General features: G+C 44.3%; 1 protein-coding gene across 4 annotated transcripts in view; it reads right to left on the reverse strand.

Annotated features, from left to right (window-relative positions):
• LOC112248480 (PDZ and LIM domain protein 2) overlaps positions 1-27,708 on the reverse strand; it is a 60,588-nt gene that overhangs the window by 32,229 nt on the left and 651 nt on the right. Inside the window, exons 2-6 of one of the 4 annotated variants that reach the window (XM_024417543.2) lie at positions 27,098-27,269; positions 13,814-13,878; positions 13,588-13,719; positions 8,128-8,279; positions 1,686-1,755 (exon numbers count right to left, since the gene is read on the reverse strand). In XM_024417543.2, coding sequence (XP_024273311.1) covers positions 1,686-1,755; positions 8,128-8,279; positions 13,588-13,680 — 315 coding nt within the window. In that variant the 5' untranslated portion in view covers positions 13,681-13,719; positions 13,814-13,878; positions 27,098-27,269. The remainder of the gene's footprint in view (positions 1-1,685; positions 1,756-8,127; positions 8,280-13,587; positions 13,720-13,813; positions 13,879-27,097; positions 27,270-27,708) is intronic. The other 3 variants (XM_024417542.2, XM_024417544.2, XM_024417541.2) reach the window with 3 other exon arrangements.

Here is a 27,708-nt window from a genome sequence, read left to right on the forward strand (position 1 = left end):
GTGATTGACATGTCAATGAATACTGCTGCACAGTATTGTTTCTTATCGATGGCAGTTAAGATATTGTTTAGGACCTTGAGTGTGGCTGAGGTGCACCCACGACCAGCTCTGAAACCAGATTGCATAGCGGAGAAGGTGCGGTGGGATTCGAAATGTTCGGTAATCTGTTTATTGACTTGGCTTTCGAAGACCCTAGAAAGGCAGGGTAGGATGGATATAGGTCTGTAACAGTTTGGGTCAGGAGTGTCCCCCCCCCTTTGAAGAGGGGGATGATCACAGCTGCTTTCCAATCATTGGGAATGTCAGACGACGCGAACGAGAGGTTGAACAGGCTAGTAATAGGGGTTGCAACAATTTCGGCAGATCATTTTAGAAAGAGAGGTTCCAGATTGTCTAGCCCGGCTGATTTGTAGGGGTCCAGATTTTGCAGCTCTTTCAGAACATCAGCTGACTGGATTTTGAAGAAGGAGAAATGGGGAAGGCTTGGGCGAGTTGCTGTGGGGGGTGCAGTGCTGTTGACCGGGGTAGGGGTAGCCAGGTGGAAAGCATGGCCAGCCGTAGAAAAATGCTTATTGAAATTCTCAATTATAGTGGATTTATCGGTGGTGACAGAGTTTCCTATCCTCAGTGCAGTGGGAAGCTAGGAGGAGGTGTGTGGGAACATGTGGGAACTCCTTCAGGAAAAGCATTCCAGGTGAAGCTGGTTGAGACAATGCCAAGACTGTTCAAAGCTATCATCAAGGCAAAGGGAGGCTACTTTGAAGAATCTCAAATATAAAATAGATTTTGGTTACTACATGATTCCATATGGGTCTTTTCATAGTTTTGATGTCTTCACTAATATTCTACAATGTAGAAAATAGTAAAAATAAAGAAAGACCCTTGAATGAGTAGGTGTGTCCAAACCTTTGATTGGTACTGTATATGCTTCATAAAACTCTTCAAAAAGAGGGTAATGCACATCAGGTATAATGTAGTCATGTTAGAGCTGCACATCCTGAGGTAAGTAAATACAGGTTTGTGGAAATCAGATATGTAATATCCCCATGTTAGAATGACGACAGTCAGTATTCTTTCCTAAGCCTTGGGCCTGGCATTGGCTTGTATTCTGCCAGTGTTACCACGGAGATCCAGCAGTAGTTCTGTCGCCCTATAAAACACAGGAACATCAGCTGATTTACAGCATCCCCTGGTTCCTCTCCCATGTTTCCACTGTCACAGGGGCACAGAGTTATCCTAGAGTTATGGAATATACAGTCACACTAGGATGTCTCATTCCAGCTCATCTGGACCTCTAATAAATCATTGATAAGCAGACACCATGCAATCTGTGAATATGAAGCAGACTCAGCGTCTGCATGGCTCTCAGGCATCAGCCATGAAACAAAAACATTAAGACAGGAATAATAATGTAGAGATATGATGCTGATGTAACAAAATACCAGAAGATACTGGGATAAAAACTATATCAAATAATGTCTCCAAAAGGTCACTCAATGAAGGCCTAAGGACTTTTAATAGGCCTTACATCCATCATATGCCCATCAACAAAGTGCTGATTCACAAATGAAGTGTTTAACATTATAGTGAAACTTTTCAGCATGAAAGCTGTCCTAAAGGGAATTTACAGACCAAAGATGGAAGCTCCTGCATAAGGAGATAGATAGAGAGCATGGGTGACTGACCTGGAAGCGTCCAGTGAGCTGTTCTGGGGTGGTGGTTCCATTGGTCTGTTCAGGGATGGGGGGCTCAGGCCTGTAGAAAAAGAGACACACTGGAGTTTAATGGACGACACACATGAACAAAAGCATACCTAACCTTTAATCAAGCAGGAGAATGGTCGCCACATCCTAGGAGAGGGCAAGACTGGCCCAGTAGAGAAACATGGTCTTCAGTACCACATAATTCACCTAAGTCACACCCTAAACAAATACTCAAAACCATGATTGCTTAACCTTAGTTGTTAAAACCATGAGTAAGAAAGCTTGCAGACATTACTGCATTAAAGGATACAAGCCAAAACCCCACATTAGACCAAGCTGTACTTCAAAAGACATGGACCAAGGTCAACTACAGTAACTTACACCAGTGATTCTAATCAGGTCTCTTAGATGACTTGAACCATGTCAAAGTATTCCCTACAATGATAGCTTGGAAGCTCTGATAACATAATTTTCTGTAATGTCTCATATTATTCATTATCATGTTGAGTAGAATGGTCTGATTTGATTTGGCTATATCACTATACACAGTGAAAGAGTTGGAAAGATGAGGCTCTGCTAGGAGAATCATTTTAACCTGTTGAGTGTAGGGGGCAGTATTTTGATTTTTGGATGAAAGACGTACCCAAATTGAACTGCCTATTTCTCAGGCCCAGAATCTAGAATATGCATATAATTGTCAAATTAGGGTAGAAAACACTCTAAAGTTTCCAAAACTGTCAAACTATTGTCGGTGAGTATAACAGAACTGATATTGCAGGCGAAACCCTGAGGAAAATTCAACCAGGAAGTGGCCTCTATTTTGAAAGCTCCATGTTCCATTGAATGCCTTCCCTCCATATACAGGGATATCAACCAGATTCCTTTTCCTATGGCTTCCCCATGTTGTGAACAGTCTTTAGACATAGTTTCAGGCTTTTATTTTGAAAAATGAGCGAGAAAGATCACATTGCGTCAGTGTATAGCTGGGTGTCCCCAGAGTTTTGCTTGCGCAACAGTTTGGAGCAGCCATTGTGTCTCTCTCTCCTATTGATGAAGCTAAAGTCCCGGTTGATATATTGGAATTAGCCGCCAGCTGTTTCTAATATTTTGTCTACGGAGAGAGATGTTCTTACATAAACGCTTGGATAGCTTTCACCGAAAAGCTTTATTGAAATCTGACACGCCAGGTGAATTAACAACAAGCTAAGCTGTGTTTTGCTATATTGCACTTGTGATTTCATGAAAATTAAATATTTGTAGTAATTTAATTTGGCGCGCTGCAATCCAGCTGATGTTGACGTAAATGATCCCGCTAACGGGATGGGTGCATCAAGAAGTTTTAAAGAACTTAAAAATGGTTTTGAAGGTTATTTTTTCAAATCAAAACGACATACAGTACTTTGGCATAGGGGAACCAAAATAAGGTGTCTGATTCGAAGATTCTTTAGACTTTTGCCAGTGTGCACTTGCACATCAGTGCTTTCTCACTCTCAGGTTTTCCGTCATTGTTAGATCTCGTGACATAATATGCACGTACACTTTTCAATTCAGATATTTTGTGAGTGCCGGAGGACATGTGTGTGTGTGTGTGTGTGGTGTGTGTGTATATATATATATCTCAAGTCACAAGAGATAAGAGTGAGACTGAAAACCTGAGTGAGAAAACACTGATATGTAAGTGCACACTGGCAAAAGTCTAAAGAATCTTCGAATCAGACACCTTATTTTGGTTCCCCTACTTTTGGTTCCCCTACGCCAAAGTACTGTCAGTACAACCTCTGGTATCTCAAGAGAACCTTGAAAACAATTCAAGCTCTTTAACATTATTCTCCTAGCAGAGCCTCATCGTTCAAACCTCTTTCACTGTGCTCACTTTAATGAAACTTATACCCAGTTCTGAGTGGAACATTTTGGACTGTATGACCCAATGTAAACAACTACAGTAGTGTCCCCCCTCACTGTAGGACTGTAGGACTGCCTGTCTCTCCTCTCAGCTAAGCCTCAGTCCAGGGTAATGAGGCGCACAGGAAGGCCCTGGATGCCTGTGGTAAATCGCCCAGAAACACACCTCTAACAGCCCAGACCTTGGCCCTGCTGAACAGTATCTGAATACTCCACATGTGCTGCAGGGGCACATCCAACCAGGAGAACGGCTGGAAGAGGAAAACAGGCTCCTCGTGCTACAGCAGTGAGAAGATGTGAAACTTAATGGATAAAACAGAACATAATGGATGGTAAATTGGGCTTCAAAATAACTTCCCTGTAAGGAAATGACTGTGTTTTCACTTGGAATTCACAAATTAAAGTAACATTTCCGCTATATGTATCCAGTTCAGCTCCTCTGGTTGAGAGAGATGAGGATAAAGTTAACTTATGTCCTTCAGACAATGAGAGGCATACAAGGTTAACTACTAGGCCTTATATAATGTGACCTGTAATCTAACCATGGCCTTCTGTCACAGGCCTCATGTACAGCAGTAGATGGATGAGCACGGGCAGAGAGTGGCGGCTGTTGTCATAAACCATGGAGAGGTGAAGATGCTCGTCTCTCTTCTAGAGAGCTGTCTGATCTCTGCATGGAACAGGGACGTAACATCACCGATCAGCAAAGGAACAGCATGTTGATCTTTGTCATAATTGGGTACTGGGAGTTTGCCTGCCAAGCATTCTTCAGACAGATAGGAATCTATGCAATCTATTCTGTCTGCCCTCTGACCTTCAGATTAATGATGAAAACAAAACAGAGCAGATTAATAGAAGAGAACAGTGACAATACAGTGAACTATTAGAATAAACATACCACTGTCTTGTCTTATCCTATCCTCTTGAATTCCATTCACACACTGTTCACATTGAGAAGTGACGTGCCTTGGTCACTTGTACAGTATGCACAGACCTGAGACATTGAATGTGGTGCCAAAGATTAGAAAGAAACATGACTGAATAGGGCTGCCTATATAGAGTGGGGCAAAAAAAGTATTTAGTCAGCCACCAATTGTGCAAGTTCTCCCACTAAAAAGATAAGGCCTGTAATTTTCATCATAGGTGCACTTCAACTATGACAGACAAAATGAGAAGAAAAAAAATCCAGAAAATCATATTGTAGGATTTTTAATGAAATGATTTGCAAATTATGGTGGAAAGTAAGTATTTGGTCAATAACAAAAGTTTCTCAATACTTTGTTTTATACCCTTTGTTACACAGATCAGTCGTCCTGGTCCCTTTGCAGAAAAACAGCCCCAAAGCATGATGTTTCCACCCCCATGCGTCACAGTAGGTATGGTGTTCTTTAGATGTAACTCAGCATTCTTTGTCCTCCAAACACGACGAGTTGAGTTTTTACCAAAAAGTTATATTTTGGTTTCATCTGACCATATGACATTCTCCCAATCTTCTTCTGGATCATCCAAATGCTCTCTAGCAAACTTCATACGGGCCTGGACATGTACTGGCTTAAGCAGGGGGACACGTCTGGCACTGCAGAATTTGAGTCCCTGGCGGCGTAGTGTGTTACTGATGGTAGGCTTTGTTACTTTGGTCCCAACTCTCTGCAGGTCATTCACTAGGTCCCCCTGTGTGGTTCTGGGATTTTTGCTCACCGTTCTTGTGATCATTTTGACCCCACGGGGTGAGACCTTGCGTGGAGCCCCAGATCGAGGGAGATTATCAGTCGTTTTGTATGTCTTCCATTTCCTAATAATTGCTTCCACAGTTGATTTCTTCAAACCAAGCTGCTTACCTATTGCAGATTCAGTCTTCCCAGCCTGGTGCAGGTCTACAATTTTGTTTCTGGTGTCCTTTGACAGCTCTTTGGTCTTGGCCATAGTGGAGTTTGGAGTGTGACTGTTTGAGGTTGTGGACAGGTGTCTTTTATACTGATAACAAGTTCAAACAGGTGCCATTAATACAGGTAACGAGTGGAGGACAGAGGAGCCTCTTAAAGAAGAAGTTACAGGTCTGTGAGAGCGAGAAATCTTGCTTGTTTGTAGGTGACCAAATACTTATTTTCCACCATAATTTGCAAATAAATTCATTAAAAAATCCTACAATGTGATTTTCTGGATTTTTTTCCCTCGTTTTGTCTGTCATAGTTGAAGTGTACCTATGATGAAAATTACAGGCCCATCTTTTTAAGTGAGAGAACTTGCACAATTGGTGGCTGACTAAATACTTTTTTGCCCCACTGTAAGTGCCATTGGGCAATATTCCGATGCCCATCTGCAGTTGCTCAGTAACATCACATTACAATGACCAATAAGATCAGAGGGACATGACATCATGCCCACATGGTCAGTGAACAATGGATTCATTAAGAGGCAGCTGAGGACAATGGAGGATAAATGACAGTATGAATGACAAGATACTGGTGTTTTTCTTTTTAGTGTCACAGTAAAATCTCCACTCAGCTGCAGATATCAATCTGAAATCAAAAAGTACCTCAAAGAGTGCACAAGTCAGGTTATTGTACATATGGGTATTTGGTGCAGTTCCTCAGTTTAAGACAGGCACGCCTTAACCAACACTCCTATTCTAAGGGTGAGCTGATGCCAACTTCTGCCCATGGGCAAACCCAGCTGTAATCCAGCTGCAGTGATCTGCAGGGCTGTAAACCCATTTACCAGGTTCCTCTCTTACACTATACTTCAGATCAGACATTACACTGCATAATATGTGTGTAGTTTTCATGATTCTTCATGGGAGTTAATTTACTGTTAAGAACAACACATTGCATAATGCTGCAGATTGACCAACAAGGGGGGAAATACTGTAGTTGATTGGAGGTGGCTAGAGGGGTGCTTGACTAGTATTGATAAGAGAGACATGGTTCTGCCTGCCATCTAAAGACAGTAGGGCCTTGATAGTGCAAACCACCCTTCACTACCTTTCCTATCCTGTTTGCCTCTGCCAGTAGAACAGTGGGTCTAGGGGCAGATGGAGCAGAGTGGCTGGTGGAGCTACAGAGTGCCATTGTCCTGGGAAGCCAGGGAGTCACAGAGTTGTTTCTGGCTCGGAAGGAGACATGAGGTCAGCAGGGAAAAATCCACTCACATGGACCTGGGGCATGCAAAGAGGAAGCGTGCATGTGTGTGTGTGTGTGTGTGTGTGTGTATGAAGAATTTAGTGTGAGAATTCACTTAGAGAGGCAGAGACAGAAAGACAGAGAGAGCAAGGACTCGCCAACCAATAGCCTCACTTCACAGGAAAGGGTCCATTGTGGAGCCAATTCTCTGCCACCCTAAAAAGTTCTCAGCTAACTTTTAAACAATGTTTATTAACATGGGAAATGGAACAAACAGTTCATCTTGGCAAGATAATTCTGACACATTGTGGTATTCCCCCAGAATGAAGCCACGGGTCCTTTGTAGGGAGAGAGAGATGGGACATCTTAAGACGTTAATAACAAACACTATAATTGTGGAAAGTAGGAGGGAGGATGTGGCAACTGTGGCACTAGCACAAATATAAGCAATCAGCAGATGTAAGCTGACCAGAGAGCACAGATGTGGTCTGTATGCCACGGTGTGGTGACCCCATCTCAGTGGCGACCCGTCACTCAGGGCAGGTGAGGCAGAGCCCCAAATGTTTAGCTAAAAAAAAAAGGCCCGTTTTGCATTTTATTTTGACATTAATTCTCGTTACATATCAGTTTACAAACAATGTAAAAAATATCCTTGTGTTAATAAAGCCGCATACTCTCTTGAGTAAGGCAGCTACAAAATGAGAAGGCGGTGTGTCACAGCATCATCGGACTGAGCTTGTTGTCATTGCAGGCACTTTCAACGCTGTGCTTTACAGGGAAGACATCCTCCTCCCTTCCTGCAGGCTCATCCTGACAAGACCCTCCAGCGTGACAATGCCACCAGCCATACTGCTCGTTCTGTGCGTGAGTTCCTGCAAGACAGAAATGTCAGTGTTCTGCCATGGCCAGCGAAGAGCCTGGATCTCAATCCCATTGAGCACGTCTGGGACCTGTTGGATCGGAGGGTGAAGGCTAGGGCCATTCCCCCCAGAAACATCAGGGAACTTGCAGGGGCCTTGGTGGAAGAGTGGGGTAACATCTCACAGCAAGGACTGGCAAATCTGGTGCAGTCCATGAGGAGGTGATGCACTGCAGTACTTAATGCAGCTGGTGGCCACACCAGATACTGACTGTTACTTTTGATTTTGATCCCCCCCTTTGTTCAGGGACACATTATTCAATTTCTGTTAGTCACATGTCTGTGGAACTTGTTCAGTTTGTGTCTCAGTTGTTGAATCTTATGTTCATACAAATACGTTTCTTTTTTTGCTGGGTTTAGATACAGTACAATAGGGTTGGAACTAGAAGCACAAGCATTTCACTACACTCGCAATAACATCTGCTAACCATGTGTATGTGACCAATACAATTTGATTTGAACTGTGCACTGTAGTGAACCCTACCTCTCCACCAGCATCTGCAGCTGAGTTTTGGAGTTTTTGATCTTGTTCTGGGCCTCCACATTGAGCATGTCCACTGTGTTCTCTCCATTGATCTCCAGGATGACATCACCAGGCTGCAGGGCGGCCAACTCGGCCTTGCTGCCCCCATTGACCTGTGGGCCAGAGGTAAGAGATGCAGTCAGACTCGCTCTACGGCCTGTGGACTTGGTGCAGACATGATGCTATCAGCAACGTAAATAACCAGCAAGCCTGAACGAAATGCTGCATATCGAGTGTTGGAATTTTTGTCAAGGGCTGACAGATACACTGATGAACAATCATTATGACAAAACAGTGAAGACATGATTGTAATAACATGAGACTGTGGCTGTGATGAAGAGATGGGTTGTTTTCCTCAGTTTGCCTGCCAGGTGTCAATCAGTTGTTACAGGGCTCTAGCTGGTGATTACATTATATTTGGGTTGCAATAAACGTTAGCAGACACCACAGCTCTTCACGCACATGGCACACCTCGACAGTGTGAGGATTCATGACACCTTGAGAGAAAAGTCATCAGTGAGACTGTGGGGTTGACTACTCTGGCCTGACCTTTGCCTCCAACCTCACCACATGCCAATGGTCTACTGCCTGCATTAGGGGGAATTCCAGCCTAATGGAACAAACACACACCAGCAACACTCACTCAGTCAGTCTCTCTCAGGCACACACAAACACTATACCACACCATACAAACACAAAAGCCCAAATTAGGAGTTTAAATCAGGATAATTGAGCACTTGTGAGCACTTAAAGGGTAGGAAGCATGAGTTTCTACTCACCAATGTAACAACACAATTCAACATCTCAGACACGAGATGTACTGTATGTAGCAGGGTCTACAGACAATCACAGACTACAAAAGGAAAACCAGCCACATTGCAGACACCGATGTCATGCTTCTGGACAAGCTAAACACCTTCGCCCGCTTTGATGATAACACGGTGCCACCAACGCGGCCCGCTACCAAGGACTGTGAGCTCTCCTTCTCTGTGGCCAACGTGAGTAAGACATTTAAGCATGTTAACCCTCGTAGGGCTGCCAGCCCAGACGGCATTCCCTATCTGCGTCCTCAGGGCATGCGCAGACAAGCTGGCTGGCATGTTTACGGACATATTCAATCTCTCCCTATCCCAGTCTGCTGTCCCCACATGCTTCAAGATGGCCACCATTGTTCCTGTACCCAAGAAAGCAAAGTTAACTGAACTGAATTACTTTCGCCCCATAGCACTCACTTCTATCATCATGAAGTGCTTTGAGAGACTAGTCAAGGATCATATCACCTCTAACTTACCTGTCACCCTAGACCCACTTCAATTTGCCTACCACCCCAATAGATCCACAGACGATGCAATCGCCATCGCACTGCCCCATCCATCTGGACAAGAGGAATACCTATGTGCAAATGCTGTTCATTGACTATAGCTCAGCCTTCAACACCATAGTACCCTACAAGCTCATCATTAAGCTCGAGGCCCTGGGTCTGAACCCCACACTGTGCAACTGGGTCCTGGACTTCCTGACGGGCCACCCCAGGTGGTGAAGGTAGGAAACAACACCTCCACTTTGCTGAGCCGCAACACTGGGGCCCCACAAGGGTGAGTACTCAGCACCCTCCTGCACTCCTCTCCTAATACTCTTCACCCATGGCTGCGTGGCCACGCATGCCTCCAACTCAATCAAGTCTGCAGACGACAACAGTAGTAGGCTTAATTACCAACAATGACGAGACAACCTACAGAGAGGAGCTAAGGGTGGTGCCAGGAAAATAACCCCACACTCAACATCAACAAAACAAAGGGGCTGATCGTGGACTTCACGAAACAGCAGAGGGAGCACCCGCTATCCACATTAACAGTACCGCAGTGGAGAAGGTGGAAAGCTTCAAGTTCCTTGGCGTACACATCACTGAAAAACTGAAACGGTCCACCCACACAGAGACTGTGATGAAGGCGCGACAGCACCTCTTCAACCTCAGAAGGCTGAAGAAATTTGGCTTGGCACCTAAAACCCTCAAACTTTTACAGATGCACAATTGAGAGCATCCTGTCAGGCTGTATCACCACCTGGTACTGCAACTGCACTGCCCGCAACCGCAGGGCTCTCTAGAGGGTAGTGCGGTCTACCCAACACATCACTGGGGGCAAACTACCTCCCCTCCAGGACACCTGCAGCACCCGATGTCACAGGAAGGCCAAAAAGATCATCAAGGACAACAACCACCCGAGCCACTGCCTGTTCACCCCACTATCATCCAGAAGGCGAGGTCAGTGCAGGTGCATCAAAGCTGGGAACAAGAGACTGAAAAACAACTTCTATCTCAAGGCCATCAGACTGTTAAATAGCCATCACTAGCACATTAGTGGCTGCTGCCTATATACATAGACTTCAAATCACTGGCCACTTTAATAAATGAAACACTAGTCACTTTAATAATGTTGACATATTTTGCATTTGTCATCTCATATGTATATACTGTATTATATTCTACTGTATCTTAGTCTATTCCGCTCTGACATTGCTTATCCATATATTTATATATTCTTAATCCATTCCTTTACTTATATTTGTATGTATTGTGTATATGTTGTGAAATTGATAGATATTACTGCACTGTCGGAGCTGAAAACACAAGCATTTCACTACACCCACAATAACATCTGCTAAACACGTGTATGTGACCAATAACCTTTTATTTTATTTGACAGTGTGGTCAAAGACTTAGCAACTTAGTTGTAGTCACGATCTGGTTACCTATAACTACAAACAGTTATGTTTTAGCATTTTTGCATATTTATAAACTTGTTTCTGGATATATTGGAACTACCCACAATGCACTATTTCTCAACATCATATGGAGAAGCTAGTTCTAGCTAGTTCCAATGTTAGGTACTAGCCATGCTAGCATGTAAATGCATTTCAAACCAAGTGTTTGCACTGGTGAACTACTATGTACATCCACAATAAAGAAACCCTATAAATTAATGTGAAAAACTGCAAATCTTTTTCTCCTGTGCGTTTTTGGTAGTGATAGTCGAATGAGCGTAATTTGTAGATAGTGCAGTAATACTCACAAGGACAGGGTTATGACTAATTTCGATGCCCAATCCTTTGTGGCCCAAAAATAAGAAGCAAGCTTTGAAGTTGGAATGGTTTGTCCGGTTGAAGCAAGCAGATTGGAGAATGGGAACCTTGAGCGTCGCATACAGTAGACATGCGCATTTCACCCTGGAGGACTTCGATAGCTTAGTTTAAGGGAAGGGGATACCTAGTCAGTTGTACAACTGATTGCCTTCAACTGAAATGTGTCTTCCACATTTATGACGTCTTCCTCTGAATCAGAGAGGTGCGGGGGACTGCCTTAATCAACATCCACGTCTTCGGTGCCCGGGGAACAGTTGCTAAACTGCCTTGCTCAGGGGCACAACAACAGATTTCTACCTTGTCAGCTCAGGGACTCAATCCAGCAACCTTTTGGTTACTGGTCCAACGCTCTAACCACTAGGCCAGTGGAAGGCAGGATTCGAAATGAGACTCAAATCAGGTGCTGTGCGGAGCGTGAATGTGATACCTGCAACCTCAATTTTCTCCCGACCTACCGGCAGATCGTAAGTGTCAGCAATGATGGAAATAAACCGGGTAAATTCAATGTGGATTTACCTCACTATATCGCTATTGGATTAGCTAGCTCCCTCTGAAGGCCTCTCCTTGTCTCTTCTTTGACTTTGGTACCTAACTCAGCCGTCAATCGATAAGTTTCCACTCTCTCTACTTTATGTCGTTGGCTTTTTTGTTGTTGTATGCGTGTTCTGTGGCTTTCTGCCTATGCTAGACTAGTTGTTCTCTGGCTTACTACTTAGCTATGCAGACCGTGGTGGTTGGCTAGTTAGTTATTTTATCATGCTAGCTAGCCTAGCCAACTAACTTTAGCTGGCTGGCTAAGATAATTGCATATAGGGGTAATATTATTTGGTTAGATGGCATTATGTATTTCCAAAACTTTGGCTTACTTTAATGTAGCTGTAAGCTAGGTGTTGATGGCACTGCGTGAGTCAGTCAGCCAGTTGCTAACATAGCATTAGCAGGCCAGTAGGGCTAACATTAGCAGACTAGTTGGCTAGCAACCTTGTAAGCTGACTTGTAATAATACATTAAAAAGTATTTGCTTGTAAGTGGGCTGAAGATTTTATTGAAACTGATCAGTTTTATGCACTAACTCAAATAGAATAGTGTGGTATAACTTTGCATTGGGACTTTTAATATGTATTCTAATGCAAAACCATATATTACATGTGGTTACGTTTATGCTACCTACCCTTTTAGAGCAGCATCAACAAGGCTGGCCCAAAATTAAAAACAGAAAGAGGAAAATTAAAAAGACACAATCAGTGAAGATGAAGAGGTCTCCTTCATACATCTCCAACAGAAACATGGCAGATTGCAGAGAGAATGCCAGGCTGCAAGGCGTTTGTCCCTTTTGCGAAGCAAGATGGCAGAGGTGTCATGTCTGTGGGTCTACTCAAGTGGCAATTAAGCGTTGCTCTGGCAACCCACAATGATACATGCCTTTTCTGATCAGGGCACGCCTCACTTCACATAAACTAAGGGTGCAGATTTTTACAGGGGGCTATGCCCTGCAAAAACATTGGGAAGCTCTCTTCTCAGGCCAACAGAATGGGAAAAGATGGGGCATCCATGTTGTTTCAGTGCCAAGATGCAACCACTTCAGACAGTCCAAAGCCATAGCTGCTTAACCAGAGAGGAGGAGGGAGGTGGAGGGAGGGAGGGAGGGAAACATGTTGCTTCTCCAAGTGGGTTTTACAACCACTTTCACTGATGAGGTCTCCCGCACAGCATGGACCCCTGTTTCTTCTATGAGACTGTTTGATATTTGAGACACAGTTCCCAGTGTTCCCTGCATGCTGGTGTTGTTGGCTACATGGTAGAGGGAGTGAATGAGAAGGAATGCCCATCATCACAAGAAAACAGCTATTTTTGTCTGTGGCTGTGGCGGGGGCAGTCTCCCTGGGTTTCAGAGTGGCTGTGGCAGGGAGCAGTCTGCCCTGGATATCCTGAGTCTGTTTACAGAGTAGAACTCTGCTAATATCTTGCCTTCTACAGCTCGATCTTCCTGTTGTTTCCTCACAAGCTTAGAAAATCAAGAATAGTAAAACAACATGTGCACTAACACACACACACACACACCACTCAACCCTAACTGTAATAACTAGTTTTCTCCTGATGTAGCTTTTACTCCAATCTGACTGGATACAGTTGTTAAGGAAACAGGTAGAAGGCAGCCAATTGAGAAACAATGAGAGGAGCAAAGAAGTACAGCAGAGACTGAGGAAGTTGAGTAGGCATTGCATGTTTTCCTTTACAGAGGATATGGTGTGACTGAGCATTAAGGTCGTTAGCGATTACCTTGGAAACTGTTATCACCTTCTTGAAGTCTCTTCCTCCGTATATTCTAAAGCCCCATGGAGACGGACCAATCAGGTTTACTGTCAGCGCCATCACGTGACTAGAGGTCGCCACCCACTGCCTGCTCAAACCCTGTGAAAGAGAGCGAGAGAGAGAGATTCCGTCATCAGTCATGCTTTTTTGCTGCAGTGACTATATAAGATAAATACGTTAGAACTGAGGTCACCTGCAACGTCTGCCTTTATCTCCTATTTGATTAGATCCTCTTGATATAAAAGAAATGGGCGGAATCTGAAAACCAACGACACGACTAGATTAAAAAATATTTTTTTAACCTTTAATTAACTAGGCAAGTCAGTTAAGAACAAATTCTTATTTACAATGATGGCCTAGAAACAGTGGGTTAACTGCCTTGTTCAGAGGCAGAATGACAGATTTTTACCTTGTCAGCTCAAGGATTTGATCTAGCAACATTTCGGTTATTAGCCCAATGCTCTAACCACTAGGCTACCTGCCAACGACATTGAAGTTCTTGCACACCCTCAATTTCAAAAAAACACACACACATCCCAAAAAAAGTTGTATTATACCACAGTAAAATAATATTCAAACATTTATGTTTAGTAGATCCACATACACCACATGACCAAAAGTATGTGAACACCTTCTAGTCAAACATCTCATTCCAAAAATCATGGGCATTAATATGGAGTTGGTCCCCCTTTGCTGCTATAACATCCTCCACTCTTCTGGGAAGGCTTTCCATTAGATGTTGGAACATTGCTGCGGGGACTTGCTTCCATTCAGCCACAAGAGCATTAGTGAAGTCGGGCACTGATGTTGGGCAATTAGGCCTGGCTCGCAGTCGGCGTTCCAATCCATCTCAAATCAAATTTTATTTGTCACATACACATGGTTAGCAGATGTTAATGCGAGTGTAGCGAAATGCTTGTGCTTCTAGTTCCGACAATGCAGTAATAACCAACAAGTAATCTAACTAACAATTCCAAAACTACTGTCTTATACACAGTGTAAGGGGATAAAGAATATGTACATAAAGATATATGAATGAGTGATGGTACAGAGCAGCATAGGCAAGATACAGTAGATGGTATCGAGTACAGTATATACATATGAGATGAGTATGTAAACAAAGTGGCATAGTTAAAGTGGCTAGTGATACATGTATTACATAAGGATGCAGTCGATGATAGTGTACAGTATATACGTATGCATATGAGATGAATAATGTAGGGTATGTAACATTATATTAGGTAGCATTGTTTAAAGTGGCTAGTGATATATTTTACATCATTTCCCATCAATTCCCATTATTAAAGTGGCTGGAGTTGAGTCAGTGTCAGTGTGTTGGCAGCAGCCACTCAATGTTAGTGGTGGCTGTTTAACAGTCTGATGGCCTTGAGATAGAAGCTGTTTTTCAGTCTCTCGGTCCCAGCTTTGATGCACCTGTACTGACCTCGCCTTCTGGATGATAGCGGGGTGAACAGGCAGTGGCTCGGGTGGTTGTCGTCCTTGATGATCTTTATGGCCTTCCTGTAACATCGGGTGGTGTAGGTGTCCTGGAGGGCAGGTAGTTTGCCCCCGGTGATGCGTTGTGCAGACCTCACTACCCTCTGGAGAGCCTTACGGTTGTGGGCGGAGCAGTTGCCGTACCAGGCGGTGATACAGCCCGCCAGGATGCTCTCGATTGTGCATCTGTAGAAGTTTGTGAGTGCTTTTGGTGACAAGCCGAATTTCTTCAGCCTCCTGAGATTGAAGAGGCGCTGCTGCGCCTTCTTCACGATGCTGTCTGTGTGAGTGGACCAATTCAGTTTGTCTGTGATGTGTATGCCGAGGAACTTAAAACTTGCTACCCTCTCCACTACTGTTCCATCGATGTGGATAGGGGGGTGTTCCCTCTGCTGTTTCCTGAAGTCCACAATCATCTCCTTAGTTTTGTTGACGTTGAGTGTGAGGTTATTTTCCTGACACCACACTCCGAGGGCCCTCACCTCCTCCCTGTAGGCCGTCTCGTCGTTGTTGGTAATCAAGCCTACCACTGTTGTGTCGTCCGCAAACTTGATGATTGAGTTGGAGGCGTGCGTGGCCACGCAGTCGTGGGTGAACAGGGAGTACAGGAGAGGGCTCAGAACACACCCTTGTGGGGCCCCAGTGTTGAGGATCAGCGGGGTGGAGATGTTGTTGCCTACCCTCAACACCTGGGGGCGGCCCGTCAGGAAGTCCAGTACCCAGCTGCACAGGGCGGGGTCGAGACCCAGGGTCTCGAGCTTGATGTCGAGCTTGGAGGGTACTATGGTGTTGAATGCCGAGCTGTAGTCGATGAACAGCATTCTCACATAGGTATTCCTCTTGTCCAGATGGGTTAGGGCAGTGTGCAGTGTGGTTGAGATTGCATCGTCTGTGGACCTATTTGGGCTGTAAGCAAATTGGAGTGGGTCTAGGGTGTCAGGTAGGGTGGAGGTGATATGGTCCTTGACTAGTCTCTCAAAGCACTTCATGATGACGGAAGTGAGTGCTATGGGGCGGTAGTCGTTTAGCTCAGTTACCTTAGCTTTCTTGGGAACAGGAACAAAGGTGTTCAAAGGTATACAATGGGGTTGAGGTCAGAGCTCTGTGCAGGCCAGTCAAGTTCTTCCACACCAATCTCAACAAACCATTTCTGTATGGACCTCGCTTTGTGCACGGGGCATTGTCATGCTGAAACAGGAAAGTTTCTTCCCCAAACTGTTGCCACAAAGTTGGAAGCACAAAACAATCTAAAATGTCATTGTATGCTGTAGCGTTAAGATTTCCCTTCACTGGAACTAAGGGGCCTAGCCCAAACCATGAAAAACAGCCCCAGAACATTATTCCTCTTTACAGGTGGCACTATGCATTGTGGCAGGTAGCGTTCTCCTGGCATCCGCCAAACCCAGATTGTCGGACTGCCAGATGATGAAGCGTGATTCATCAATCCAGAGAACATGTTTCCACTGCTCCAGAGTCCAATGACGGAGAGCTTTACGCCACTCTAGCCGACACTTGGCATTGCGCATGGTGATCTTAGACTTGCTCGGCTATGGAAACCCATTTCATGAAGCTCCCAACGAACAGTTATTGTGCTGACGTTGCTTCCAGAGGTAGTTTGGAACTCGGTAGTGAGTGTTGCAACCGAGGACAGACCATTTGTAAGCGCTACGCACTTCAGCACTTGGCGGTCCTGTTCTGTGAGCTTGTGTGGCCTACCACTTCGTGGCTGAGCCGTTGTTGCTCCTTGACATTTCCACTTCACAATAATAGCACCTACAGTTGACCGGGGCATCTCCAGAAGGGCAGAAATTTGATGAACTGACTTGTTGGTACCACGTTGAAAGTCAACGAGCTCTTCACTAAAGCCATTCTACTGCAAATGTTTGTCTATGGAGATTGCATAGCTGTGTGCTCAATTTTATACACCCGTCAGCGGGTGTGGCTGAAATAGACAAATATACTAATTTGAAGTGGTGTCCACATACTTTTGTATATATAGTGTAACTCATTTTTAACCATGGACGTCCCTTGTATTTTAATTGGGATCATAGCACAGGATGCTGCTAGGATGTCTGTTTTACAGTAAGGTCTATGCGTCAGCTGGGTACAGTATACAGTTGGCCCCCATAATTCTGCCCTTCTCATGCATAGTGTTGGCTGTAGTGTTTTTCATTTGCACTTGTGTTGAGACACTGACAACTCTCCTGCTCTTTGGTAATTCATGCTGTGGTGAGGAGACGAGGAGGAGGTGGAACTCCGGCCCGACCGGCAGACACACAGACCCCACCACAGGGCAGCATAGTTTCTCTTTCTCGCTCTCACACACACACACACACACACTGCTGCTGCTGCTTTAGTAGAGAGGCACCTCAACTACACAGCAATGCTCTTATTAATACCTGGTTAAGTGCTACCACGACCATACAACTATTCACAACACACCATAAAATAAGGAAAAGCACTGTTGCAGAAAACAGAGAAACAGAAAGGGAAATAGTGTCATTATTAAGTCTATTTAATTCTATTTAATTTAGCTCAATTAATTCAATTTCACATATCTGACAGCAGCCATATTGCAGAACATCAAGGTAAATATAGAATTGAAAGCATGCTCAGTCTCGCAAATATGTATTGAGAAATGAAGACGTTATCTGGTTTGAGTCTCTGTTGAAATCTGTGAACTTCTGACAAAACATGTTTGACCAAGAAGAAAATGCTGACAGATCCTACAACAAAAAGCTGATGTTTCCCAATTCTGTCTTCACAGGCCCCTGTTATGTAACTTTCCAGCATTACTGTGTATATGTAGGTCAGAGTTTGAGACAAAACATACTTGGTCAGATCAATAACTGAACCTTGGTGCACCACATGGCCGCAGGCTTAATCTTATCGTCATAGGCAACGAATCTGGAATAAGAACTGATCATTGGTGGAGAATGCACTGTGACTGGACATGCTCTCACTGGTCTTAAATCTTCCTGTAAATATGATCCGTCTAGTTCCATACACCATAGTGTTAGAATTGAAGGGATCCTCTACCGTTAGGCCCCAAGGCTGGTTCCACAGCTATCCATACAGAAACAGAGCAAACAGTGAACCCAGTCAGGATCTGGGACATCTCTCCCTCCCTACACTGGCCCATTTCAGCCATCTACAGCCGTCTGTCTGTACATTCCACAAGGGTCTGGAACAATCAGCACAAACCCACCCAGTCATTAGCACATTCAGGCAATTAGCGTGGTTACCAGGCTCACCATCATTAACCGCCCTTAATTGCTGTGGACATGAGAAACAGCCGAGGCGCCAGTTGTTGTTCCTGCTGTAATCCCTGGGGACAGACAGACACCCTAACGTTCTCAGTCTCTGGGCTGTTTAATTAGTCCAATGGGCCAGGATCAGCATGTCTTCTGCTTAACTGGAATCATTATCAACAAGGCACAGAGCTAATTTATGATTTATGGAACAACTGCTATCACTGTAAAGCTGCTTGCTATTTATTGTCAGGCAGTGTAAGGGTGATAGCTGCTTACCTTTGGAAGAGCACTATTGACCTGAAACTCTCCAGTTGTTACCAAAGAGATCACTATGATAATACATTTGCACCAGGTGTTAAATGGAGCTTTAAAAAATAAGCGATGAAACGCAATATAATTAATGTTTTATAGTATAGGTACAAATTTCAAATGCATAGGAAAAAAAACATTTTTTAAACTGAGCCCAGTGGTGGATTATATTCTGGTGAGAACTCGTTGCTTTGGCTACCAAGCAGCAATGGCAGCACAATAAAACACACCCACACAATGAGGAGAAATTATATCAAGTAGGTATTCCATCTGGCTCACATCTCCACACATCAGGTAACCACAGTTCAGAAGAACTAGAAACTGTCGGTCCAGTCAAATACTCTCACTTCCGCTGTGCTACACCGGTCTACCTAATACCATAAATATTTGATCATGGTATACCATATATTGCCATGGTCTACTCTACAACACTTTATCATCCAGAGTTTCAGTTGTAAAATCTAGAGTATCAAAGGTGAATGAAGCAATAATGACTTTGATTAAGGTTGTTGAAATCAATTGCACAGACAGACTTGAAGGCTGCATTCAGTTTCCAAGTGGAGAATGATCTCTATGGAGAGTTCAAACTGTCATACTCTACATGAAAAAGCCCTCAGGCACTTGTCATGTCTTTGAGAGAGCAGCCCCTTCGGGTAAAGGTAGGAGAAACACAGAGGAGAGTGGAGAACAGCTCTCGTATCCAGGTGCTGGGTTCCAGACTGTTGCTCAATGCTCAAACACGCATGGTGCCAGCAGTGTTCAACAGACAAGCAGATTACAGTCAATTAGCCTCATCTCGCTGTACATTCTCCTTTGTTAACCGTCACTTCAAACTACGTAATTGTGAATGTGTGTGTGAGACCTGCTAAAACAGGTCTGTGAAATCATCAACAGTTTAGCATAGGTAAGCATAGTAAGATTACTCTAACACACCCTTGGGTGAGTCTTGGGTTTCATGCGTGTGTCGCTAAACCACAATTATGGCAGGGTTGCTCTACTCTGATTATGCGCTTTGAAGACAAGTCTTGCTGGCTGGCACAGAGAAGATGCCAGGCCTGGATATGAACATGTCTGCTTATGTACCATACTCAGCTCACACTCTTCACCTTTCACCTGGTTATTGCAGAACCAGGTTATACCCAGGCCTGAACTGTAGGAAACACACACCATCCACTGTTGTGGTTGCAGCGGAATGCTCTGTGTATGATTCACACTTTACAAATCTCTTGCTTCTGGCCATTTAGCTCTGTGAACTTCCATAGCTTTTGTGAGTGCTCTTGTTTGGCTGATGGCTATGCCCTATAATGTTTCCAAGCACACTCCTTTTCGTGAGGAGGAATGTGGTTGATAGGACACCTGTCCTGCTGCCTGCCCGGTCACACACCCACTGAATAGACAGAGGAATGCCATGGAAAGCCTCTCCCCATGTTAAATGATGTGGAATAACATTCTCACACTAACCACACAGTGATTTGATCAAGTAAAATTGCCATCACTAAGGTGATGACAATAACAGATGCGATATTAAAAGAACGGGGTGTTGTTGAAGGAAGATGAGTGACTGAGACGTTCCTAGGTTGTGAGACTCCTATTATCGTCGAAGAATGAGCTGCAGGTTCCTCACACTTAAAAGGAAAAAGTGACAGGTTAAATGTATACGCTAATATATCTCTCTAATAAATTAGCTCAGGAATTTCATTGATTTCAATGTAATCATTCATTGAACCGGTTATGAAAGGGACTTAATTATTGGATCAAATATGTTCTTTATATCTTGTCATCAAAACTGTGGCAATAGTGTCAAAACAATAGAAGCTATTGTTACGGTTGTTACTACTAGGTACATTAGCCATGGTTGTCAGTGGTGTGGCTTCAGAAAGAACTGGCTCCACTTCTCTCTCAACAGCATCGTCTGAGGATCATGTTACTGGTGTTAGCACTAAGCAGATTCAGACAGACTCCCCACTTTGCACAGCAATCAGGCCATCTTACCACATCCCCTACACGGGCCATTAAGCCTTCAGATCCACTGAGGGAGACACAGGAAAGTTTACCACTGCTTTATCATGTTTATCACATGCACGTTTTCAAAATTGTTTTGCAATGATGTATCTCCGCAGCCCATTCAAACTCTAAAGCCATCTCAGGCAATGGTCCCAATGGTCACACAAACACTGAGCAGAGCAGCCTACTAAGCATTTACCATCAAGCATTATCCCCGGACGTTGATTTTTGGTCCGTCTAAAATTGGTTTAGATTTGACTTGGGCTGGGCCGGCCTTCATGTCAACATCCACAAACATAGACATCTAAGATTGGTTCAGATTTGATCAGGTCCGGACAAAATCTGAACCAATCATATACTGTGCTGTTCAAACTTGGGAAACATAGACATTGGTCCAGATTTGGTCCAGTCCGTGCTAGCCTTAATTTGGCCCTCAAAAAGATGTCTTTTGATTGGATCAGATTTGGTCCGGTCCGGCTTTGATTTGGCCCAAATATAGACATCTATAATTGGTCCAATAGGGTGTTTGCCTTTCACGCCACGACCCGGATTTGTCATCCGCTACATTGGTGTCAGAAATGGGATGGCAGCCATGACTGTGAAACATCATGACTGCCCACTAAGCATTTAGTAACAGCATCTTAAATTTTTTGGGGGTGGGGGGGTGCAGTCCGGACACAAGACATCTGTTCGACGTCCGGCTAAAACATCTTCCAACCTTTCATTCAGCGCTTGAAATGGACATGATGTCAACATCTGGAAAATACCTCTAAAAGACGTATTTTCAATGTTATTTTTCTTACTGGGAGACATCTTACAGAGAACAGGAACTGTGCTATTAAAGGAGGCAGACAGAAAGTCTATGAATGTATATTGAACTGAAACTAGATGTGAAAAGGACTCGACATGAGGCAGTCATCCAGTGACACGCATCCGTCTCGTCAAAGACAGACACTGAGAAAACCACAAAGCTATCAGAAACAAGAAAACAAGCAACAGTGAAGCTTTCATCATACAAACTCCACCAGATTGTATCGGAGTGTAACTTCCGGCAGAACAACAGCATACCAGTTAATGATTCTCCTTGTGATTCAGAGAAAAAGCCCTATGCAAAAGAGCATATAACAAACTGAGTAAGGGCTCAGGAGAAAACGTCCTTATTCAAACCATACAAATTATATAGTGGCATGGTTAGCATATTGAAAAAACAAGAGGAATGGCCAAACAAATAAAATGTTTCCACAAAGTCGTGAGCAGCTAAATTCGTTGGCCATTGTCCTGCATTCTCTAAAACGCTACTACTTGTCCAAAATTACAGTGGTCTGTTTCAGTCTGTGGATTGTTTGTGGTGCCACGGCCCTGCACACCCAGAACAGCAGAGTCATCAGGAAACAGACAATTGAAAACAAGAGGGGGGTTGGGTACAGCAGGCACATGGAAGGTTGCAGAGAACAAAAACAATGGAGAGGTACTGGTACATTGCAGCACAAACGGCAGTCAGGGGGTGGGGGGTATAGGGGCCGGGATTTGAATGGTGCTTGGGCAGCACGTGAGTCCTGCGAAACACATCCAGCCTTTTCCCACCCATTCAAAATACCAAATAATAGTCTGCACATTACAGGTTCAATTCAAGTTGTCTGAATGGCTTGGTTTGGGCATATCAGAGGTGAAACATTTCTGAGATGCTGGCTTGAACTTGAGCCACAGGGTTGTTCCACAAATGTGTTTAATTTATTTGATTTCACCTTTATTTAACCAGGTAGGCCAGTTGAGAACAAGTTCTCATTTACAACTGCGACCTGGCCAAGATAAAGCAAAGCAGTGCAACAAACAACAACACAGAGTTACACATAAACAAACATACAGTCAATAACACAACAGAAACATATATGTATAATGTGTGCAAATGTAGAAGAGTAGGGAGGTAGGCAATAAATAGGCCATAGAGGCAAAATAATTACAATTTAGCATGAACACTGGAGTAATAGATAGTGATACTGGGGTGCAAAAGAGCAAGAGGGTAAGTAATAATATGGGGATGAGATAGTTGGGTGTGCTATTTATAGATTGGCTGTGTTACAGGTACAGTGATCGGTAAGCTGCTCTGACAGCTGATGCTTAAAGTTAGAGAGGGAGATATAAGACTCCAGCTTCAGTGATTTATTTAATTCGTTCCAGTCATTGGCAGCAGAGAACTGGAAGGAAAGGTGTCCAAAGTAAGTGTTGGCTTTGGGGGTGACCTGACCAGTGAAATATACCTGCTGGAGTGTGTGCTATGGGTGGGTGTTGCTATGGTGACCAGTGAGCTGAGATAAGGCAGGGCTTTACCTATCATAGACTTATAGATGCTGGAGCCAGTTGATTTGACGACGAATATGTAGTGAGGGCCAGCCAACGAAAGCATACAGGTCGCAGTGGTGGGTAGTATATGGGGCTTTGGATGGCACGGTGATTGGCTACATCCAGTTTGCTGAGTAGAGTAGAGCAGTACAAATATATCCTACAGGCAACCCTTTCAACAACGCCCAAGACGCTGCCAGAACCCTGCTGAAGTGGGCGTGTACACCGTTAGGTCATTCCTGCCATATGCCAGTGGGAGAGACGCTGCTTAAAAAGCGCTCTACCACAAGCAGAATTAGCAAAACAGTCAAAAAGTTGATCACACAAACAGACACCCCTGGTCTGCTCAATCTAAATGCGTAACACTTGTACCGGACACAGTGAATGTAACCTCCACTGATCCTCATAAGGAGGAGGAGACAAAAAGGGGAAAGTCTCAAAAGCTAGAGACCTGTAGGACTTAGTCATGACCTTAGGGGTGAAGACCGTATTAGGGCGTAATGTCACCTTAGAGTCGCCAAGGGCAAACTTTATACAGGAGGAGTGAACAGATAACGCGTGGAGATCTCTAATGTCATAAGTCATAAGCAGAGCGGTCTTGTAGGAGAGGATCTTCAGATCCACAGACTCCATTACTTCAAAGGGGTCCTCAAACAGCTCATTCAATACCTAAGACAGATCCCAAATGGGCACAAAAGGTTGATAAGAAGCTGGCCTGAGACGGCACACAACTTTTAAAAAACACACCTCCAGGGGATGAGCCCCTGAAGTGGCACCATCAATTCCCACTGAAATAGCTGCCATATACACCTTCCGGGTGGGAAATGAATGACCCTGCTCGAAAACCCCCTGTAGGAACATTAAAATGTTCACCAGACAGCTCTGAAAGGGAACAATTCCTTCGCCACCAAAACTCAAATGCCCGCCACTTCAGAGGTAGACCCATTGCAATCAGATTAGACCTTTCAGGGGCCAAGCCCACAGATTCCAAATCTCCGGCTGCCAGACCTGAGATTTGCTCCTGGGTCAACAGGTCCCTGTGCAACGGGACTTGCCACGGGTCCCCAACTATAAGATGAGACACAGAGAGCCACAAGGATCAAGGACAAGCCCTTTCGAAGTACCCTCCCCAGCGTGGACTGAATCAGCTCCACAGAAGGAAATGCGTAAAGAAGGGTCTGAGGCCACTAGTGCACGAGAGCATCCATTCCCAACGCTCAGGCCCCTTATCAAGAAAAACAGCCGACATTGTGCATTTCTCGCGATGTGTAAAGATTTACGTCGGCCTTGCCAAACATTTCCCATATCTAGGAGACCACTTAGGGGTGCAACCGCTACTCCCGAGAGCAGGCCCCACCCTGGATAGCAGAGCTGCACCCGTGTTGGGGCACCCAGAGATACTCGTTGCATTGGGCCAAGCAAGAACGCACTCCACTGAGATGGAGTCAAACAGAGACTTAACATGGGAAACCAGCATGGATGTGTGTAACACCACCTGCTCCCTCGACTCAGCCAGGTAGTCCATTATCCTGAGCCCCAGACACTTCATAGGTGCGAAAACCATCTCCACAACTTTCTGTGAGAGGGATATATGGCCACATGAAAGTACACATACATCAGGTTGATGGAGGGGAACCAATCATCCTGTGGCGCACTGCATTGTAGCACCGGCTGTACATTAGCATTCTGAATTTCTAGACCCTGATCTGCAGTTTTTCAGGGCACAAGCTAGCTCAAAAAAAATGGGATCCAAAGCTCCTGCAAAAAGTTTTGGGAACCAGGAAATACTGTCTGTACCAACCATCCTGGGCCTCTGACTGCACAGACTAGGCAACACTGTCACCACCGATAAATCTACAATAATGCGAGCATTCCAATATTTCTCACAGCATTTCTCTAGCCCAAGATAGGGCCGAGCCAAACAACCCCGTAGGAGAAATCGGCTAATCCATGTACAACAGCCTCTCTCTCTCCGGAACCTACAACAGAGCTGAACCAAAGTCAGCCCCCATGCTTCTCCCAAAGCCTGAGACGATGCAACAGGACATGCAAGAGACGTACAAATCAGCTGGGCTAGACAACGAATCTCATCTAAAAGTGCTTGTGGGGATCCACAGAATCATATCATATCGTATCATCTGAGATCCCTAAAGATTGGAAAGCTGCCACGGTCATCTGCCACACTCTAGACCCAAACTGTTATAGACCTATATTCATTCTGCCCTGCCTTTCTAAAGTCTTCGAAAGCCAAGTTAATAAACAGATCACTGACCATTTCGAATCCCACCGTACCTTCTCCGCTGTGCAATACGGTTTTCGAGCTGGTCACAGGAACACCTCAGCCACACTCAAGGTACTAAACGATATCATAACCTCCATCGATAAAAGACAGTACTGTGCAGCAGTCTTCATGGACCTGGCCAAGGCTTTTGACTCTGTCAATCACCGTATTCTTATCGGCAGACTCAACAGCCTTGGTTTCTCAAATGACTGCCTCGCCTGGTTCCCCAACTACTTCTCAGATAGAGTTCAGTGTGTCAAATCGAAGGGCCTGTTGTCCGGACCTCTGGCAGTCTCTATGGGGTACCACAGGGTTAAATTCTCGGGCCGACTCTTTTCTCTGTATATATCAAAGATGCCGCTCTTGCTGCGGTTTATTCTCTGATCCACCTCTACACAGAGGACACCATTCAGTATACATCTGGCCCCTCTTTGGACACTGTGTTAACTAACCTCCAAACAAGCTTCAATGCCATACAACTCTCCTTCCGTGGCCTCCAACTGCTCTTAAAACGCAAGTAATACCAAATGCATGCTTTTCAACCGCTCGCTGCCCGCACCCGCCTACCATCACTACTCTGGACGGTTCTGACCTAGAATATGTGGACAACTACAAATACCTAGGTGTCTGGCTAGACTAAACTCTCCTTCCAGACTCATATTAAACATCTCCAATCCAAAATTAAATCTAGAATCGGCTTCCTATTTCGCAACAAAGCCTCCTTCACTCACACCACCAAACATACCCTCGTAAAACTAACTATCATACCGAACCTCGACGATGTCATTTACAAAATAGCTTACAATATTCTACACGGCAAACTGGATGCAGTCTATCACAGTGCCATCCGTTTTGTCACCAAAGCCCCTTAAACCACCCACCACTGCAACCTGTATGTTCTTGTCGTCTGGCCCCCGCTACATATTCGTCGCCAGACCCACTGGTTCCAGGTCATCTATAAGTCTATGCTAGGTAAAGCTCCAACTTATCTCAGCTCACTGGTCACGATAACAACACCCACCCGTAGCACACGCTCCAGCAGGTATATCTTGCTGGCCATCCCCAAAGCCAACACCTCCTTTGGCCACACTTCATTCCAGTTCTCTGCTGCCAATGACTGGAACTAATTGCAAAAATCGCTGAAGCTGGAGACTTATATTTCCCTCACTAACTTTAAACATCAGCTATCTGAGCAGCTAACCGATTACTGCAGCTGTACATAGCCCATCTGTAAATAGACCACCCAATCTACCTACCTCATCCCCATATTGTTTTTATTTACTTTTCTGCTCTTTGCACACCAGTTTTTCTATTTGCACATCACAATCTGCTCATCAATCACTCTAGTGTTAATTTGCTAAATTGTAATTACTTCGCAACTATGGCCTATTTATTGCCTTACCTCCTCATGCCATTTGCACACACTGTATATATACTTTTTTTCTAATGTGTTATTGACTTTATGCTTGTTTATTCCATGTTTAACTCTGTGTTGTTATTGTGTCGGACTGTTTTGCTTTATCTTGACCAGGTCACAGTTGTAAATGAGAACTTGTTCTCAACTAGCTTACCTAGTTAAATAAAAAGGTGAAATAAACAAATATTAATAAATAAAAATGAATATTATTCAAAGATATGGTGAAACCGCATGACTGTGGGCAAGGTTGTGAAGTCGAACCCCGGCTTAACAGCCTTTGTTCGTGCTAGTCATCTTACTTACAATCAGTTAGAGTGGCTAAACAGGCAAACGAATAACTAACACATTTGTAGGGAACTTCACAAAAATAGTTACCAAACTTTCCCACAAAACGTCCAGCAGGACGAAGCATCCATTTAAGTTGGAGTAAAGCCTGGCACATCTTGCATTCCAATGTTTGTTTTTGAAGAAATGTGTGAATTGTTCTGCCCAGCTCGAGGTGAAGAGTGGAAGAATTTAATGAATGTATCCGTGCCTCGGGTTTCACCTGTGGAAGGCAGGGCTTTCAGTGATGCACTGTGTGAAGCGTGGGATCTTAAGTTAATTTCCCTTCGTAATCATCAGTCAACATGGAAGTACATTATGCTACATTGAACACATACTGTACCAAGCATCCATCATGATCCTACTGTACCAAGCATCCATCATGATCCTACTGTACCAAGCATCCATCATGATCCTACTGTACCAAGCATCCATCATGATCCTACTGTACCAAGCATCCATCATGATCATACTGCATCACTGTATCCACAGTTTCACCCACCTAATGTGTTTCCATGCCATAATGAAATATAATGTTGGTGGCAACTATTCCTCCTGGCAAACCAACTGTCAAACAAACTGATGAGGGTCTAAGACAGAGGCAAGGCTGTTATGAGTTTGGGTATAAATCCAAGATACACAAAACAAAAATGTTCCTGTTC

Source organism: Oncorhynchus tshawytscha, linkage group LG04, assembly GCF_018296145.1.
Source record: "Oncorhynchus tshawytscha isolate Ot180627B linkage group LG04, Otsh_v2.0, whole genome shotgun sequence".
Lineage (NCBI taxonomy): Eukaryota > Metazoa > Chordata > Actinopteri > Salmoniformes > Salmonidae > Oncorhynchus > Oncorhynchus tshawytscha.